The 17,061-nt window shown below is 38.7% G+C and overlaps 1 protein-coding gene across 3 annotated transcripts in view; it reads left to right on the top strand.

The window, feature by feature from the left end:
* LOC120535980 (coxsackievirus and adenovirus receptor homolog) overlaps nucleotides 1-17,061 on the top strand; it is a 38,868-nt gene that overhangs the window by 20,771 nt on the left and 1,036 nt on the right. For 2 of the 3 annotated variants that reach the window (XM_039764237.1, XM_039764238.1), the window contains exons 2-4: nucleotides 14,382-14,714; nucleotides 14,801-15,043; nucleotides 15,179-15,301. In XM_039764237.1, the coding sequence (XP_039620171.1) occupies nucleotides 14,382-14,714; nucleotides 14,801-15,043; nucleotides 15,179-15,301 (699 nt within the window). Of the gene's footprint in view, nucleotides 1-11,521; nucleotides 11,601-14,381; nucleotides 14,715-14,800; nucleotides 15,044-15,178; nucleotides 15,302-17,061 lie in introns of those variants that run through there. The other variant, XM_039764236.1, reaches the window with a different exon arrangement.

Here is a 17,061-nt window from a genome sequence, read left to right as displayed (position 1 = left end):
CTGAATCTGACCATAGGGACATGGTATTTGACCTCTCAGGTGAGGAAAGAACCCCAGTTAGAGCAGGATGTAGGCAAGTACTGTCTAACACATCCTGGATGCCTACCTGGGGAGTTGTTCTGGGCATATCCAACAATGTGGAGACCTTGGGACAGACCCAGGACACATTGGAGAGGTTATAACTCTTGGGTGGCCTGGGAACACCATGGGATCCCACAGAAGAGCTGGAATAGATGGCAGGGAAAAAGGATGTCTGGGGAGCTTGGCTCAGACTGCTGCCCCGCAACCTGGACCCAGATAAATGGCAGAAAATAAATAGATGGATGGGTGAATGAAAATTTGCCCATCATTGCAAAATTCTATCAGTTTAAAATTATCCACACTATTAATAAGATATATATGTGTTATTAGTACTGCAAATTTGTATTGTGAAACCTGTGTTTATATTAATTATATCATTTCCTATAATATAAAGTATAATGTTTAATATGTAAATGTTTTTTATATGTTTTAATATAATGTGGGCCTGGTGTGTGGTTGTGTGTGCTCCCTGTCTAGAGATTGTTCCTGCCTTGCACCCAGTACTTGCTGGGATGAACTCCAGCTTCCCTGCAACTAATTAGTACAGTCCATTCAGCCCAACAAAGCTTGCTATTCCTATTCACTTACTTCTTCCAAAATAATATCAAGTCGAGCTTTGAAGGTCCCTAAAGTCCTACTGTCTACTACACTACTTGGTCATTTATTCTATGTGTCTGTGGTTCTCTCTGTAAATAAAAACTCGCTAATGTTTGTGCAAAAGTTACCCTTAACAAGTTTCCAGCTGTTTCCCCATGTTTTTGATGAACTCTGGATAAGTGAATTTCTAAAATGGAGGGACAATTTAATGTGGCTTGATTCAGTTTTGCCATAAGAGACTTTAAACATTGATAACAAAAGGATCAGAATTTTTAAAAATCACGTGCCTGTAAATGTTTGTTCAGAATGCTCAGTGCTTACTCAACGGGCTTCCTGTTGTCACAAGCATGGCTTTAAAAAAAATAGGCACAGAAAATAGTTGGTACAAAAAAAAACATAAGAATGAAAAGGGGTGTTTTTTGGGTTTGAGGCTTTGCTTCTTCTCCTTTCTACTTCACTTTCAATGAATGGAAAGAATTAATACTGTAAGTATACCAGAGTAAACACAGATTTAAACTTTCTTTTGAAATGTTTTTTTTTTTTTCTCCCAAGATGAACTACCTCATTGTGTCATTAATGTGATGTGGATGGGAATGAAATGATGATATGATATTTGTGCCTGCATCGATTATGAAGCTAAAATGGAGACTCTGGCCTTGCACACCCACAGAGCAGCATGTAGTAGATGTGCTGAATTAAAAAATAGCACCACTTCACAAAAAGATAACAGCCTGAAAAAATAAAAACTGATAAGCTCAATGAACGCTTGATGTGAGCTGCTAGCTGTGCTGTATACATGAATGCCAGAATAATAAAAGAGGGAGATGAAAATCACATAAGTAGACTTCCTGTATGAGATAACCATACTGTTTTAATACTTTGGGTTCTTCAGTTCTGACAGCATCCCTGACATAACTACGGCAAGCTTCTGCAAAGTAAAAAAACATTATCTCATTGATCACTCAGCTTGTTTACTCACTATCACACCACAAAGAGCTCACAGCAGAATCGGCCTTTCTGTTTTATGTATTTGGCTTGTCCCGTGTGTGGAATTGCATCTGAATAATGCATATGCATGTTATGCATTTTTTGTCAGTTTTTGCATCCACATAATCTGAAATGCATGCCATTTTGCAAAGAAACTGTTATTATTAAAATCATTACTTCAAGTCAGTCTCCATCATTTTATTGTCATTTGTGTAACTTCACAAGATCTGAAGTCTCAAGATAAAGTTAATTGTGTTCATAAGAATTACTTATGGATGCTTTAAAATTATATACTCTTAAGTTATGAGTGATCAGTATTAGAAAGCCCCCCATGTTAGATATGATATTCTTTTCGTCTTAATGTCTAAACATCAAGGTTTTTGGATCACATTTTGTACTCAAAATTTCACCATTTTGATAAATAGTACGCCAATCAGTGTTTTCAGTAAACTTTATTAGAAGGACTTGATATTATGCATGTCATTTCAACTGACTCCAAGGTTTCACCCCCTAATGCAATACAAGGGGTCAAAGTTACTCCCTTTCATAAAACTTTGAAAAAATGGGCATTGGTAATACAGGCATTTAGAGTATCATTTTATGTAATTAGGTTCCTGATAACGACTATAATGATATCTTATGACATTTGATACTTTATCAGTGGTGGTCCTAGCCCTCTAAGAGACACTCCCAGAAGGTTAAAGATGACAAACTTCAAACATAAGCATATGGGTTACGTTTTAGACTATATAATGTGTAGTGATTACGTATATATTATTTTTTGATTTTTGACCCTTTACTACGGATCTAGACCTCTATAAACCTCAATGGACAAATTTCTATTACAATGAAGAATATTTAGACTTAAAACATTTAAACTGAAGCACACGTTTAAATATTTCAAATATCTGACACAACTATTCTTGATTTTTATGAACTCTTACATCATAAAGTAAATCATTGCATTTTCATGAACACTCTGGATTAGGGTGATGTACGCTAATTCTGACTTTTTTGTTATTTAAAACCAAGACATGTTTGTGTTACTTTCATGTAGTGACTGTTGGGGGATATTGACAGGGTCTCCGTTCCCTCTTGTATCTGTCTCAGAAATAAAAATCTTGTCGGAACCACTGTGGTGCATTTTTCTACCCTTTTCCAGTATGTCAGCTTTAGAGCCTCCAACCCTTCCTGGTTTGCACTTTTGCAATCAAAAGGAATCTTGTTTAGCAAGAATCGACGAAACTTAGCATGTATTGTATAGATTCCTTCTCATTCACTTTGTCTTAAAGAGATAGCACTATTTTTCATACATGTTCATAAACATCACTAATATTATTTTAAACAACTGTCTGTTAATTAGTCACAAATCTCAATTTAGGTAAACTTACATGGCTTATTGTAACAGTCAGTGGCAAAGATTTATGTCACTTCACAACAGTAGGTGTGACTGCCACAAATGTTACGACTGAGACAACATTTTAGATAACACTCACATAGGAGTGGCCTATTCATGATGCTGACATAGCACAACAGCTTTTTTGAGCTTACAAGCTGTATGGTGATGGAAATAAGCCTTTTACCATTGCTTTAATAAATGTTCAACACACCATATCTGAACTGTGAATTTTACCTCTTATTAGGAATGAAATAAAACTATGACTGATCAAGAAGAAGAGCGACTAGGCCAATTCTAGGACCGCAGGGTATGAGTTATGTGAAAATATTAAAAGAGTTGAACATTTTAAGTTTAAGCAAAAGGTGGTTAAGAGATGACATGACAGAAGTGTCTAAAATTATAGAAGGAATTGGTCCAGTGAATCGAGGCGGTTACTTTAAAACAAGTTTAACAAGAACACGGGGACACTGCTGAAAACTTGTTAAGTTAAATTTCGCACAAACATTAGAAAGTTTTTCTTCACAAAGAGAATTATAGACATATGGAATAAATGACCAAGGATTGGGGTAGACAGTGGGCCTTTAGGGAAGGAAGAAAATCGGGTGGATAGGATGGGTGAGTGTTGTTGGGCTGAATAGCATGCTTACATCAACATTTTTCTAATGTTCTATTTGCAGTCAAATGTGAAACCTTTCAAATGAACTGTATTGATTGTTAGAATAAATGTTCAAACACTGCACTTATTATTTTGTGGTGAAATCTTTATTTAACATGATATACCTTATAGTAGTGCATTCTCTTACCAATTGCTTTAAAACCTGAATCATTATTTATTTCAACTTTGTATCTTTTACTTTGTTCTTTTAGAATTAAAAAAAAAAACGCACAGGCAAGAACATAATTTGTGTCATGACAGGAGAGTGGCTTTAAGATTATCAAGCATTTACATAATTGTTTTTAACTCCACATTGAGAGAGGCCCTTAAGTTTGGAATACATGCTGCACAGAAATAGAGAAGATCTTCACCACCACTTAGACAAGGGAATAATAATAATAATAATAATGCTTTTCTCACTACTTGAAGCACTTCAGTGAGTGGGGAGCCACTTCAACCGCCATTAATGTGAAGCATCCAACTGGATGATATGACCACAGAGAGTTAGGACCTTGGTTTTATGTCTCATCCAAAATTTTTACAGCACAGTGTCTCCTTCACTGCACTGGGGCATTGGGATCCACAATCAGATCACAAAGTTAGGGCCTCCTGCTGGCCTCACCAACACCTCTTCCAGCAGCAACCCCAGCTTTTTCCTAGATGGTCTTCTATTCAAGTACTGGCTTGTCCCATACATGCTTAGCTTCAGGTTGATGATCTGTTCTGAAGTGTCTGCATAGCCTGTAAAACTGGGAAATACAGAACTTCTGCAGGCTGAAAAATGTTTAAGCAGCTCTGCACCCAGGCTTGAAGGGACTCATCTTTATCATCTCTATCCTTACAGAGGTATCTTTTAGTATGATGCTTTTAAAATACATTTCCTACTTTTTGCTATTATTGGTTTTATTGTGTTTTGTTAATTTTGTTTAATTTCAATAATCAATACTTGTTGTTTGGTTGTGTCATGGTATAGTGTGGGTGATTGCCATATTCCCAGAGCAGCTTTGGTTAGTGGTACAGGTGTTGTGTGACATTTAGGACTGAATACAACTGTTTGGCTGGGTTTGCATCCTGAGTCCTCCCTGTGTGAAGTTCTCCCCATGTCCGTGTAGGTTTCCTCTGACTCTTTCCACAGTCTTCAAAGACATCCAGGTTAGTTGGATTGACCCGAATATGTATGTGTGTGTGTGTGTGTGTGTGTGCGTGTGTGGCTGAATGATCAATCTGTGCTGGACTGGCACCCCATCCAGGTATTGTTTCCTGACTTGCACCATATGCTTGTTGGAATAGGTTCCTGCTTCCATACAACCCTGCTTAGGATAATCAGGTTTTGAAAGTTGAATAGAATGGACAAGCTTTGTAAGTCTCATTATTTGAAACCGCTGTCTAAGTGTGGGTGAAGTAATACACATGGGGCACCATTAGGCAGCTATATCTGAGTCTTATCTTGCTTAAGGCTGTTGTCCCCATGCAGATAAAGCTGTTCAGTTGGGTAATATAAAGGAACTGTACAGAAGTCTCATGCGGGGGCCCATGTGTGGCAAAAGCTGTACACATGGGGTGCGATAAAGCAGATATAATTAACATTTACATACACAAACACACATACACTAATGTGGCATAAGTGGACCAAAATAAAAAAAACGGGCAAACGTCCACAGTTATACACCAGCTAACAAAATTGTTAATGTCTGACCAGATAGTGGATTGGTATGATTTTAAATGTATAAATATACAAACAAACATTTATTTTATATGACATCTTTAATGAACATAATCCCAAGTTACTTTACAAGTGTGGAGCTTGTATATTTTTAACAACTTGATCACAGGCAGCTTAACAACTGAACAACCACCTTTAATTTATACAGTGCTTTACTTTAGTGATGACCCCCCAAAAGCCTTTTGCAGACCTTTTGTGTAATTTTTGTTTTATGTCTGCAGCACAAGCAGGTAAACAAATAAACAAGAACCATTTTAAATAGTGCCTTTCTTTATAGAGCACAAGCCATTTTATTTACAGGTAAAGAACAGTACAACAATTGTCTGCTAAAAATTTATCAACAGTAACCTTTTAATATAGTGCCTTTCAGCTTTGAACAACACTCATGTATGTGAACCTTTCTCTTTTTTGTGATCAATTTCTTTTTTGTTTTTGTTTTTTTTTTTAATTTTGAGTTCAATAAGCCGAAACAGCCGTCAGCAATCCTACAAAAAGAAATTGTGACAACCGAAGGCAATAGCAAACCCACTCACCCTCCCAATAGAGAAATAAGAAAAAGGAAGAATTAAGAACTGGGATTAGTGGCATGGTATGGAATCTTTTATCTTGTCAAATCCATTACAAAGCATTTTACAGGTGTAGAGCTGTAGTACAACTGTATAGTTGTGTGTCCTGTATGTGATTTATATAGTATATACATATATATTCATAATGTAAGTGTAGACGTTGGACCTCAAAAGCTGAGGTTTGCTCAGATCTCACTATTTATATTATGCGACCATGAGCGAGTCACTTCACCTGCCTTGGCTTCAAGTGGAAAAACAAAAGAAATGCAACCAGCTGTACTTCAGTTGCTGTAAGTTGCCTTGGATAAAGACTTCAGCCAAATAGTGTGTATAGAGTACAATGTATAGACAATTATACTACATAAATATATAAGATATTTAACAAATGAGATGCTTGCATGTTATGATGCAGTATAAACAGCTACATTTCTAATTTCATGTGGCGCCTGTCTGTCATCATCATGATCTGAAAATGGGTACATTTCTGTAAGTATAATTAATAACATATATGTTTTATAGTGTAAGTACAAGCAGGTTGACAAAAAAGCATGATTACCTTTACTTTACTATAACATCTTTCTGAAGCAAACAGTGTCAAGGGGTGCTTTACAAGTACATAGTGATTGTTCAGTTGTTTATGTGCATATTTTACAGCTGAGTCTGCCTGAGTTAGTGATTTGCACATAAAGTCACAAAGTGAGTCAGCACTAGACATTTGTAAAGGTTAAATGATACAAATAATAACATTAATAATAATAATGGTGATCACTTTTAAACTGTACTAAAGTAAAGCTGGGTTGGGTTGTATTAGCTTATTAAAAAGACCCCCACCCCCCAAACGAAGTGGCTGTTTAGACTCAGGTGGAAATTCTTGTTTAGGGTGTGAATACAAAGGAATTTGTCTCAGACTGGAGAGACTGGTCCTTCTTGACGTGTCAGTTGTTCTTTTTTTTTTCATTCCTCTTCACTGGCTCCACCTAAGATAAGCCTTTGAATGAGCCGAGGTGAAGGGTGTTGGGCTTGCAAATGGCCTGTACTTTGCAGGTCATTCAGCATCAATGGCTGTTTTTATAGTGCTGAATGAGAACTTAAAAGCCCAAATCGGCACCAGTGACCAATAATGACTGCAACAGGAATAATAATGAGGTCGGCCAGTTCACATGGCTGTTTGGTTCATTTTGAGGAACACATGACAATGTTTTATTCTTTAATTATACAATATAATGTATCATGGTTGTTAAGAAGATCAGGCTATTCAGCTCAAAATGGCTTTTTTATTCTGGTCCACCTACCGTTAATACTTGTAGAATATTATTAAGATTTAAATTTGCTCAAAGTGCTCCTTTTAACTAATCCTATGTGCCCATAGTTCTCAATCTGAAGAAGTACCTCCTGGCATTTGTGCACAATGTATACTTCCCTGCCTTCAACCTGTGCACCCAGGTTCTTTATTTCAAAGCAACAACTGGCATTCCCCTCCATTACTCTACTGCTATGTGAACCTTTCTGTTCTTTTCCTTTAACCAGAACAGACTGAATTACGTGAGTGTTTCCACATAGCTCATTCTCCTCAGTACTGGAAATAACCTAAAAGCTCATTTGTAATCCAATTTCTATGACACAGAGACCAAAGCTATACCCTTCATTGCAGACACAGTCTCACAAGCAGGTTAAATCAGTAAAAGAGCCCCTCCTTGACATACTGTATATTCAATTTTATGTAGGTTCATTATATGCCAGAATTTTGTTCATCTTTTTTAGTCACTACAGTAAACATTCCTGGCTGCATAATGTCGCATGTCTACAAGGATCCATGAGTCAAGTTCTGTATCCCAATAACTGTGTCCCTCTTAGAGGCTGTGATTTAGAAAAAAAACATAAGACAGATCTGTCTCAGATCTCTGTCTCTCAAGCTTTATCCACCCAACACAACCCTGGATTCCTCTTTGTCATTCTAAATGTTTTACGCCAGTTCAATTAACCTTCCATTTGCACAGCCTTGAAGGCTTAGGCTGTGAAATGCACTGCATACAATTCAGAGTGACTGCCGTATGTACATTCATCTTCCTAAGGTGCATTCAGATTTTATACATGGCTGATTCAGTTGTTCATTGGGCACTACATAGGTGGAAATGTCATTCACCTACACCAGTTGTCTCAGTTTTCAATCCAGCTTATGTCTGTAAATGATTTCAAAGTAAAAGCTTAACAACTGATGCACTGTGTGATCCCTGATCAAGTCATCAAAGCTGCTAGAGTTTAAAAAGCATACATAAACAATTGCACTATTATTCTGTACTTGTAATAAGCCATAAGATAATATTCACTGTTGTAGTGTGTTTGAAAATCTGCATGTACCTCAGATGTACAATAAATATGGATAAATTAATTGTCCTTTAATTCTGCACATAAGGGTTGATGTTGATCACAGAAAACTAAATCTATCAATCTGTGTAGACACTAGAGAGCTACAGTAGCTACAGATTTTCATACAAGCCTATTTGATTATTATACTTATAACAAATGAGATTTTTTGGTTGGTGTAACATTTGAACAAGTCTCTTAACCTGCCAGGGCTCAAATAAAAAACAAAATGCAACCAATTGTACTTAAATCCTTAATTAGTAACATGCATCAGACAATATTTACTTTTGAAAGGTGCTATTAACTTGTCTATGCTCATAATGGAAAATGAAAATGCATGCAAACAAATAAGCTGTAATTCTGTACTTGTGATGTGCCAGTCTAGAGTATTCACTGGAAGCTTGCTAGAAAAAAATAATTTGTTGCTATTTGTTTGCCTGTGCTAGCTCTGAGATACAGTTAGTGTCCACTTTTTTGTCTAAAAATAATCTGAGCGGACAAGGGCCAGTGAATAAAAAACTATTCAGACCCCTACACCTTCTACCCACTTAATTGTGTTGTAGATTTATTTTTAAATGAGATGTAAATCTGCCATTTTTGCCCTTTAGTCTACACTCAGTAGCCCATAATATCACAGTGAAAACATATTTTCAGAAAGGTTTGCGAATGTATTTAAAATCAAAACCGGAAATCTCTCATTCATGTAAGTGTTCAGGCCCTTACTTCAATGCTTTGTAGAAACCCCTCTGGTTTCAATTCAAGCTTTGAGTCTTCTCTGTAAGTCTCTACAAACTTGGCACACTCAGAATTGGACATTTTATTCCATTCTTCCTGGCAGATCATCTCAGGCTCCCTCAGATTATTTGGGATATGTTTGTAAGTTACCTTCTTTGGGTCTCTCCACAAATGTTCTATGGGGTTTAAGTCTGGGCTTTGGCTGGACCAGTATTGTCTTGGTTGTATGCTTCAGGTCATTGTCATGCAGATAGGTGAACTGTCAACCCATTCTATGGTGACATGAACTCTAGAGCAGGTTTTCTTCAAGGACTTCTCTGTATTTGGCTCCAGACATCCTTCCGTCAACTCTAACCAGTTTCCCTGTCCCAGCTGCTAGGAAGCATCACCATAGCGTGATACTACTACTACCACCATGCTTCCCCATAGGGATGGTATTAGGCATGTAATCAGCAGAGCCTTATCTTCAATAGACATAGTGCTTGAAGTTCTGCTCAAAGAGTTCTATTTTTGTTTTATCCATTCAGAGAATGTTTTTCCTCATGCTCTCAGAATCCTTTAAACTGTCACATGCATTTTACTCAAGAGTGGCTTCTGTCTAGCCACTCTATTATAAACACCTGCTTGATGGAGTGCCACTGAGATACTTGTCCTTGCGAAAGGTTCTTCCCTCTCAGCTGTAGACGTCTGAAGCTCTGTTAGAATAACCATTGAGTTTTTGGTCACCTCTGTTTCTCCTTTATTAAACACTCAACACTCCAAAATAACAAAGCAAAAACAGGATTTTAGAAATCTTGGAATTTTGTTACAAATAAAAAAATAATATTTACCATAATAACACAAGTATTCCCTTTGCTATAACACTTGACATTTGACTCATCCCATCCCACACATTGGTACATCTCATTCTATAGACCTTCATTGAGATGTTTCTGCACCTTGTTTTGGAGTCTACCTGTGGTCAATTCAGTTGATTGGATGTGATTAAGAAAGGCACACTCTATAGGTGGTCCCACAGTTGTCAATGTATATCAGAGCAAATCCAATGCCATAAGGTCAAAGGTATTACTTGCAGAGCTTAGAGCCAGATCTGGGAAAGTCTATAAAAAGTTCCAGCAGCACAGAAGATTCCCAAGAGCATAGATACCTTCATAATTCTTAAATGGAAGCAGTTTGGAACAAGCACGACTGTTCCTAGAGATGGCCACCTGGCCAAACTGAGCAATCTTGGGAGAAGGGCCAAGAATCCATTGGTCAATCTAACTGAACTCAGAAGAACCTGTGTTGAGATGGATGAAATTTTCAGGAGGACAATCAACACTGCAACATCTCACTAATCTGGGCTTTATGTCAGAGTGGCCAGAAGACCCATGAAAGCCCACTTGGAGCTTGCAAAAAGCATTTAAATGACTCTCAGACTGTTAGAACCAAGATACTCTGATCTGAGGAAACTGACTTTGAATGATTTGGCCTCAGTTCTAAGAAAGATGTTTGGAGGAAGCCAGTCACTGCTCATCACCTGAACATTTCCATTGTAACAGTGAACCCTGGCTTTGGCAGCATCATCCTGTGGGGTTGTTTTTCTATAAAAGGCACCGGGGGGACTACTCAGTGTTGAAGGAAAGCTGAACAGAACTATGTACAGAGATATATGCACACTGGACCTCAGACTGGTTCAACTTCCAAAAGGACAATGACCCTGTATCTTAGGGCCAACTATGTGAATGACTTTGCGTTGCCAAACCTGAACCCAGACTTGAATCCAATCAAACATCTCTGTAAAGACCTGAAAATAGCTGTCCACAAATGGACTCCATCCAGCCTGATAGAGCTTGAGAAGATCTGAAGAATGGCAGAAAATATCCAAATCCAGGTATGTAAAGCTTGTTGCATGAATCCCAAGAAAACTTGAGTGTAATCGCTGCCCCAAGTAAGTACTGGGTAAAGAGTCTGAATACTTGTGTCAATGTGATATTTCATTTTTTGTTTGTTTGTTTTTTTAATAAATTTGCAATTTGTCTTTCTGAGGTATCAAGTTTTGCTTGATGAGGGAAAAAATAAATTTAAATAATTTTAACATCAGGAGAACACAGCAAAAATTGTTAGATGTAAAGGGATCTAAAAATATTCTGAATCCACCGTATGGTTAGTAAAGGTCTACCACAGTCTTTAATAGGAGCCTTTTTCCCCAGACAGTACAAGAGATACCTGTATGCCCACTGATGGGCAGATAGAACAAAAGAACTTGATGTAGTCTGCTCTGTATCTCATCTACTACTAATCTGCTCTGTCTTGTTGAGGTTTTTCTTTTTTTTACGTGGGGGCCCACAGTCATAGAGGGGCGGCGCATCCTCTTTGTGGTTTGTCTATAGAGTTGAACACCATTGCATTCACTATGTAGAAAAAGGAAGAGCGCTGCCAAGATGTATGTCTCCTGCCTCCTGGCCTTCCAGCTGTATCTCATGGGTCACTCCGCTGCAGAATGCAACTCACGTAAGAACTGGGGGAAAGGGGGTGATGGTTCAAACAATTAGGGTGTGCTATTTAAATCAAAGGTTGGGGAGATCAGGAATGAACAATTAAGAAACCAAACTGGTAGAGTAAGCAATTGAAAGCTGGGTAGGATGGGTGATGCAGACATGCTAATGTGTCAGGAACAGAAATAACCTGAAGTGGCAGTAGAGAGAACCTATCCAAAAAAAGAGCATGAGATCAAACTTAAGGAAAGTGGATTGAATTTTAAGGCAAAGAGTAGAAATTGGAAGAGGAAGCAGATAGAAAGGTAATAAATATATTTGGAAGAAATGCACAGCTGAAATGAGCAGTGAGAAGTAAGCTAAAGGGAATGGAGACAGGTTGGGACTCAGATTGCAGCACCCAATTTTGGTTAGGACTTGCATGCAGAATGAGAAAAGAAGCTTTTCACTTCTTAACATATTTCAGACTACCTGCATTTAGAATTCATTGATATGAGTCGATTTGTTGATTATATTATGTTTAGTTTCTCAAACATGTGCCTAATGCTGCCTGATCTAGTTTGGCAGTTACTTAAAATGGGACCCTGGCAACCCCAGTATCTTCTAAACTAACACTAGAAGGTGACAGCTTTCCAAGCCCAAATGCGCCATGTATGATGTCACTATGTGTATAGCTTAGTTTGACATGCCAACAAGGGGAGCAGGGGATTGGGGTGGTGCAGGCGTCAACTTAGAAGATGTGTTTGTACAACTGAAATGTCTGAAGTGGATTTAAATAATGAGATCTTCTTTGTACTGTATATTGTGATGTCAATATTTTATCTGGGTTGGCAGATCATTTAAGAAATAAAAATATGCACTAAGCATATAATTGTTCAAATGAAAGATATTCATGGATCAAGTGCTGAGTTAGTGTGGAAGATGGTTGTAAAATCAAAGTCAGGCTAAACTGGTTAAGACATAGTGGCAGCCACACGAATCGTATGCCAGTTGCAGTTGGATATTCTTATCAGTATAACCTAGAAATCCAGGTAGGAATTAAGAACAAGAGAGACGGAAAAGACAGCCAGTATAAGGACATGGGGGTAGGTGATTTTAAATATATTCTAAACTATAGAAGTGAATTAGGAAATACATTGTAAGAGAATACAAAAGAAACATAAGAATTGGGGCACCACATTATGAAACCTATATAATGGTCTCAGACAGAAGAGGTAGGATTTCCAGAAGATATGCAGAGTGACAACAGCAGTCCTCCAAGCTTTGATAGTTGTATCTGAGTACATAAAAGGGAAAAATGTGAGAGACAATGCCAACACGTTTCAGAGTGGAATTATAGGTAGATGAGAAGCCCTGAAGATGCCCCCTGTACATGTCTGACAAGGTAATCCCAAAGTGCATCTTGAAAAATCCGGTAGACAAATGCTAGAAGCAGGTCCAGAATATTAGAAGAATTACTTTGAGAGATATGTGGACCCATTGTCTAGTGGTGGCTGAGAAAACATAAGGGAAGGGAAGACAATGTTAATATCGGTGATCATTATATGGTAAAGAACAGGGGATGCTGCTCTATGATCAATATGTATTGCTAAAAGCAGGTAAGGAAAATATAACATTAAATATTCTATGACTATTGTATAGAGAAGAAATGACACCACCACTACTTTGTGGTTAGTCTTGTTTAATCAGTGAGGTGAGATGCCTGCACCCACTAGTATCGATCAGAAGATAGCGTTCATCGTTCAGTGGTCAGTTTGTAGAAATGCACACCCTCACTATGACTTGTCGGAAGACATCAATATTTATCATTATTATGTGCATAGTATGAGACATCAGTGATGAAACCAGGATTTGGCAGGAAAGACAGGGGCTGTGGTAAGTGAGGTGAAATTACTGTAAAAACGAGGATGGGGCCTGGGAGACATAGTGATCAGCCCTGTGGTGTCAATGAAGAGTGATGGATAAAGCACTGGGACATTGCACAGAAGACCAGACAATATGTTATTTGATACAAATTTACTGAACAGTGATGAACTCCCTCAACAGGGCCCTGCCTTTGAGACCTAGAAAGGTCAGTATTGTATATGTCTATAGAAATGAGCTCCCCTTGCAGAGAAACATATTGGTCAGTGGTCCCCACCAGACCTCGACAGCACATAATACTTGCTGGTCATCGGCTGGTGTTTGGAGATGAGTGCACTAATCAGTAATCTGTAGAGCAGACAATGTAGTGAGTATGGTATGGTCAGAGTGTAAAGATGTGTGCCCTCTAGGACAGAACCAACTGGACAAAGCGATCAGTATTGTGTGTTTAGTGGACGTCTGCATTTTAGACGCTGCAGAGATGACTGCTGCAATATACAGTTGAATATTTTGAAGTCGGTATTGCATGGACAGATGAGTACCTCTAGGATGCTGCTGGTTAGACACACCAGCCACTTCTCTATCACTGTAGAGAAATGTGTAGCTCTGCACTGACCCTTCTACATGGTCATTGAGAACAGCTGAAAACCCCAAGCAGATGTTCAAATATATCGATGAGTGCTGTTGAATTCGTACGAGGCTTGGCTTTGGCCTGGAGGTTTCTATGGTCATCTGAAAAGTTAAAATCTCATGTGTCACAGCATCCAACCTGTGGACACACAATGCATACTCAAGACTTTGGCCTGGACAGGTAGATGCAGACGAAGCTGAGGAAGAAGTTAAGGCCAAGTTACAGTAGCATGTTCTCTGGACAATAAGGTCAGTTTCTTTCAGATTTAGGGTAATTTTCCCATTCTGTTTTTTTCATCTTCAGGCCAGTCAGATGAACTAAATGTGGAAGTGGGACTGTCCACTGTGCTGGGACGGTCAGGTGGTTCTGAGATATTAGCTGTCAACATCTCAACAAACGTACAACTGAAGTCTATCATGTGGAAAGTGAAGGAGGGAGACAGCTGGTTACGCATCATGCAGTGGCCCATGACAAATGAACATGTTTGGAACTCCAATTACCATGGCCGTGCTTTCCTGAACAAATGGTCCCTGGAGCTACACAACCTGTCACGGACTGACACTGGTTTGTACAAGGTGGTGGTGCTTGACCAGTGTAATACTATGAAGGAGGGAGTTGTCTACCTGTTGGTTCAAGGTACCATGTTTTATCTCCAGTAGAGTTCAAAAGAGCAAAGTCTGGCAGGTGACTAAGAGCTAGTTGTGTGATTTTATCCTTCACAGACCCTATTTCTCAGCCAGTTGTCCATCAGTTGGTGTCATCATCCGACCCTCCCCTCAACGTGACCCTAAGCTGTGCCATTGAAGAGGGGTATCCCACCAATTTCTCCTGGTATAGAAACGGAATCTTGCTGCACAGTACCCCCAGCCTATCCCTTGTGCACCTACAGGCCTCTCACTGCGGTGTTTATACATGTGTGGTCAGCAACATGATCAGCAAGAAGGAAGTGACCTTCAGCTTGGAAGGTAGGAGGCTTTGGGGCCACCCAATACAACAGTTCTTTTGTGTGATACCTTCAGCATGGTAGAGCTAATGAGACACAAGCCTCTATCATGTTGAATTGTTTTCTTTTTCATTTGAAAGTTTTATTCTTAACCCAGGTATTCCACCATGTGAAAGCAACCAATATTTCACCCTACAGCTAGTCGTTCTCTCAGTTGTCCTGGCTTCCATCATTCTTCTCCTGTTCATATGTTTCTGCAAGTGCTGTGAGCAGCAACATGGTATGTACCTGAATGTTCATGTGTATGTAAGTATGTGGCTGATGCCAACTGGGTGTCTGTTGGACAATATATTAGGTTATGATCTGTAAATAAATATCCTGTGCTTTGTTTATTGGGGGAATGCAGTTGATTGTGTTTATAATTGTCATATTAGCATGCATGGATGTCTGCATTGAAAGTATGTTTTAATTTACACTCACCAGCCGTTTTATTAGGTACACCTTGTTAGTACCAGGTTGGAGCCCTTTTTGCCTTCAGAACTGCCATAATTCTTCGTGGCATAGATTCAGCAAGGTGTTGGAAACATTCCTTAGAGAATTTGGTCCGTATTGACACGATAGTATCACACAGTTGCTGCAGATTTGTCGGCTGCACATCCATGATGCAAATCTCCCATTCTGCCACACCCCAAAGGTGCTTTATTGGATAGAGATCTGGTTATTGTGGACGCCATTTGAGCACAATGAACTCATTGTCCTGTTCAAGAAACCAGTTTGAGATGATTTCAGCTTTGTGACTTGGCACATTATCCTGCTGGAAGTAGCCATTAGAAGTTGGGTACACTGTGGTCATAAAGGGATGGACATAGTCAGCAAGATTGCTGAGGTAGGCTGTGGCATTTAAATGATCAATTGGTACGAAGGAGCCAAAAGTATGCCAAGAAAATATCACCCACACCATTACACCACCAACAGCCTGAGCCATTGATACAAGGCACGATGCCTCAGCAGAAATCGAGACTCATCAGACCAGGCAATGTTTTTCCAGTGTTCTGTTGTTCAATTTTGGTGAGCTAGTGCAAATTGTAAACTAAGTTGCCTGTTTTTGTCTGACTGGAGTGGCACACAGCGTGGTCTCCTGTCAACTGTAGCCCTACTTCAAGATGTATTGTGCATTCAAAGATGCTCTTCTGCATACCTTGGTTGTAACAAGTGGTAATTTGAGTTACTGTTGCCTTTCTCTCAGCTTGAACCATTCTCCTGTGACCTCTGGCATCAACAATTCATTTTCACCCAGAAACTAAGTGGATATTTTCCCTTTTAGAACCATTCCCTGTAAACCCTAGAGATGATTGTGCTTGAAAATCTCAGTAGATCAGCAGTTTCTGAAATGCTCAGACCAGCCCGTCTGTCACCAACAACCATGCCATGTTCAAAGTCACTTAAATCACCTTTCTTCTCCATTCTGATGCTTGGTTTGAACTTCAGCAGGTCGTCTTGACAATGTTTACATGGCTAAATGCATTGTTACTGCCATGTGATTGGCTGATTAGTTATCTGTGTTAACAAGCAGTTGAACAGGTATACTTAATAAAGTGGCTGGTGAGTGTGTATACACAATTGTGCCATCTCATGTGTGTGCCAATGTCTTTTCAATATGTATTGCAGTGTCTACTGTGTATCCATTGTTGTTTTTTTTTAAATATTGTTCAATACCCGCAGGACACATACTATAGTGAACTGCATTTTGCATGAGCCTGTTGTACATTTCCTATTGGGTAAATGTAGTAATGTGTGTATTAATAAAGTATATGAATGTGTTTGCAATGCATTGTATCTTTTACATATATGCTTACTATACAGTATGTTGTTTAATGTCTATCCATATATTATTGATCCTGATTAATCTTATTCTAAAGCAGGCGCCTGTCATGGCATCACTGAGTGAATGGCAGGACTAAGAGCAAGTCATTCACAGAAAAGACTTGCCCATGTTATTCTGTGCAATCCTGAGCCCAATATTATTGTTATTACTTATTA

Source organism: Polypterus senegalus, chromosome 9 (assembly GCF_016835505.1).
Source record: "Polypterus senegalus isolate Bchr_013 chromosome 9, ASM1683550v1, whole genome shotgun sequence".
In the NCBI taxonomy this organism is placed as follows: domain Eukaryota; kingdom Metazoa; phylum Chordata; class Cladistia; order Polypteriformes; family Polypteridae; genus Polypterus; species Polypterus senegalus.
This window is presented reverse-complemented; position numbering and strand designations above follow the sequence as displayed.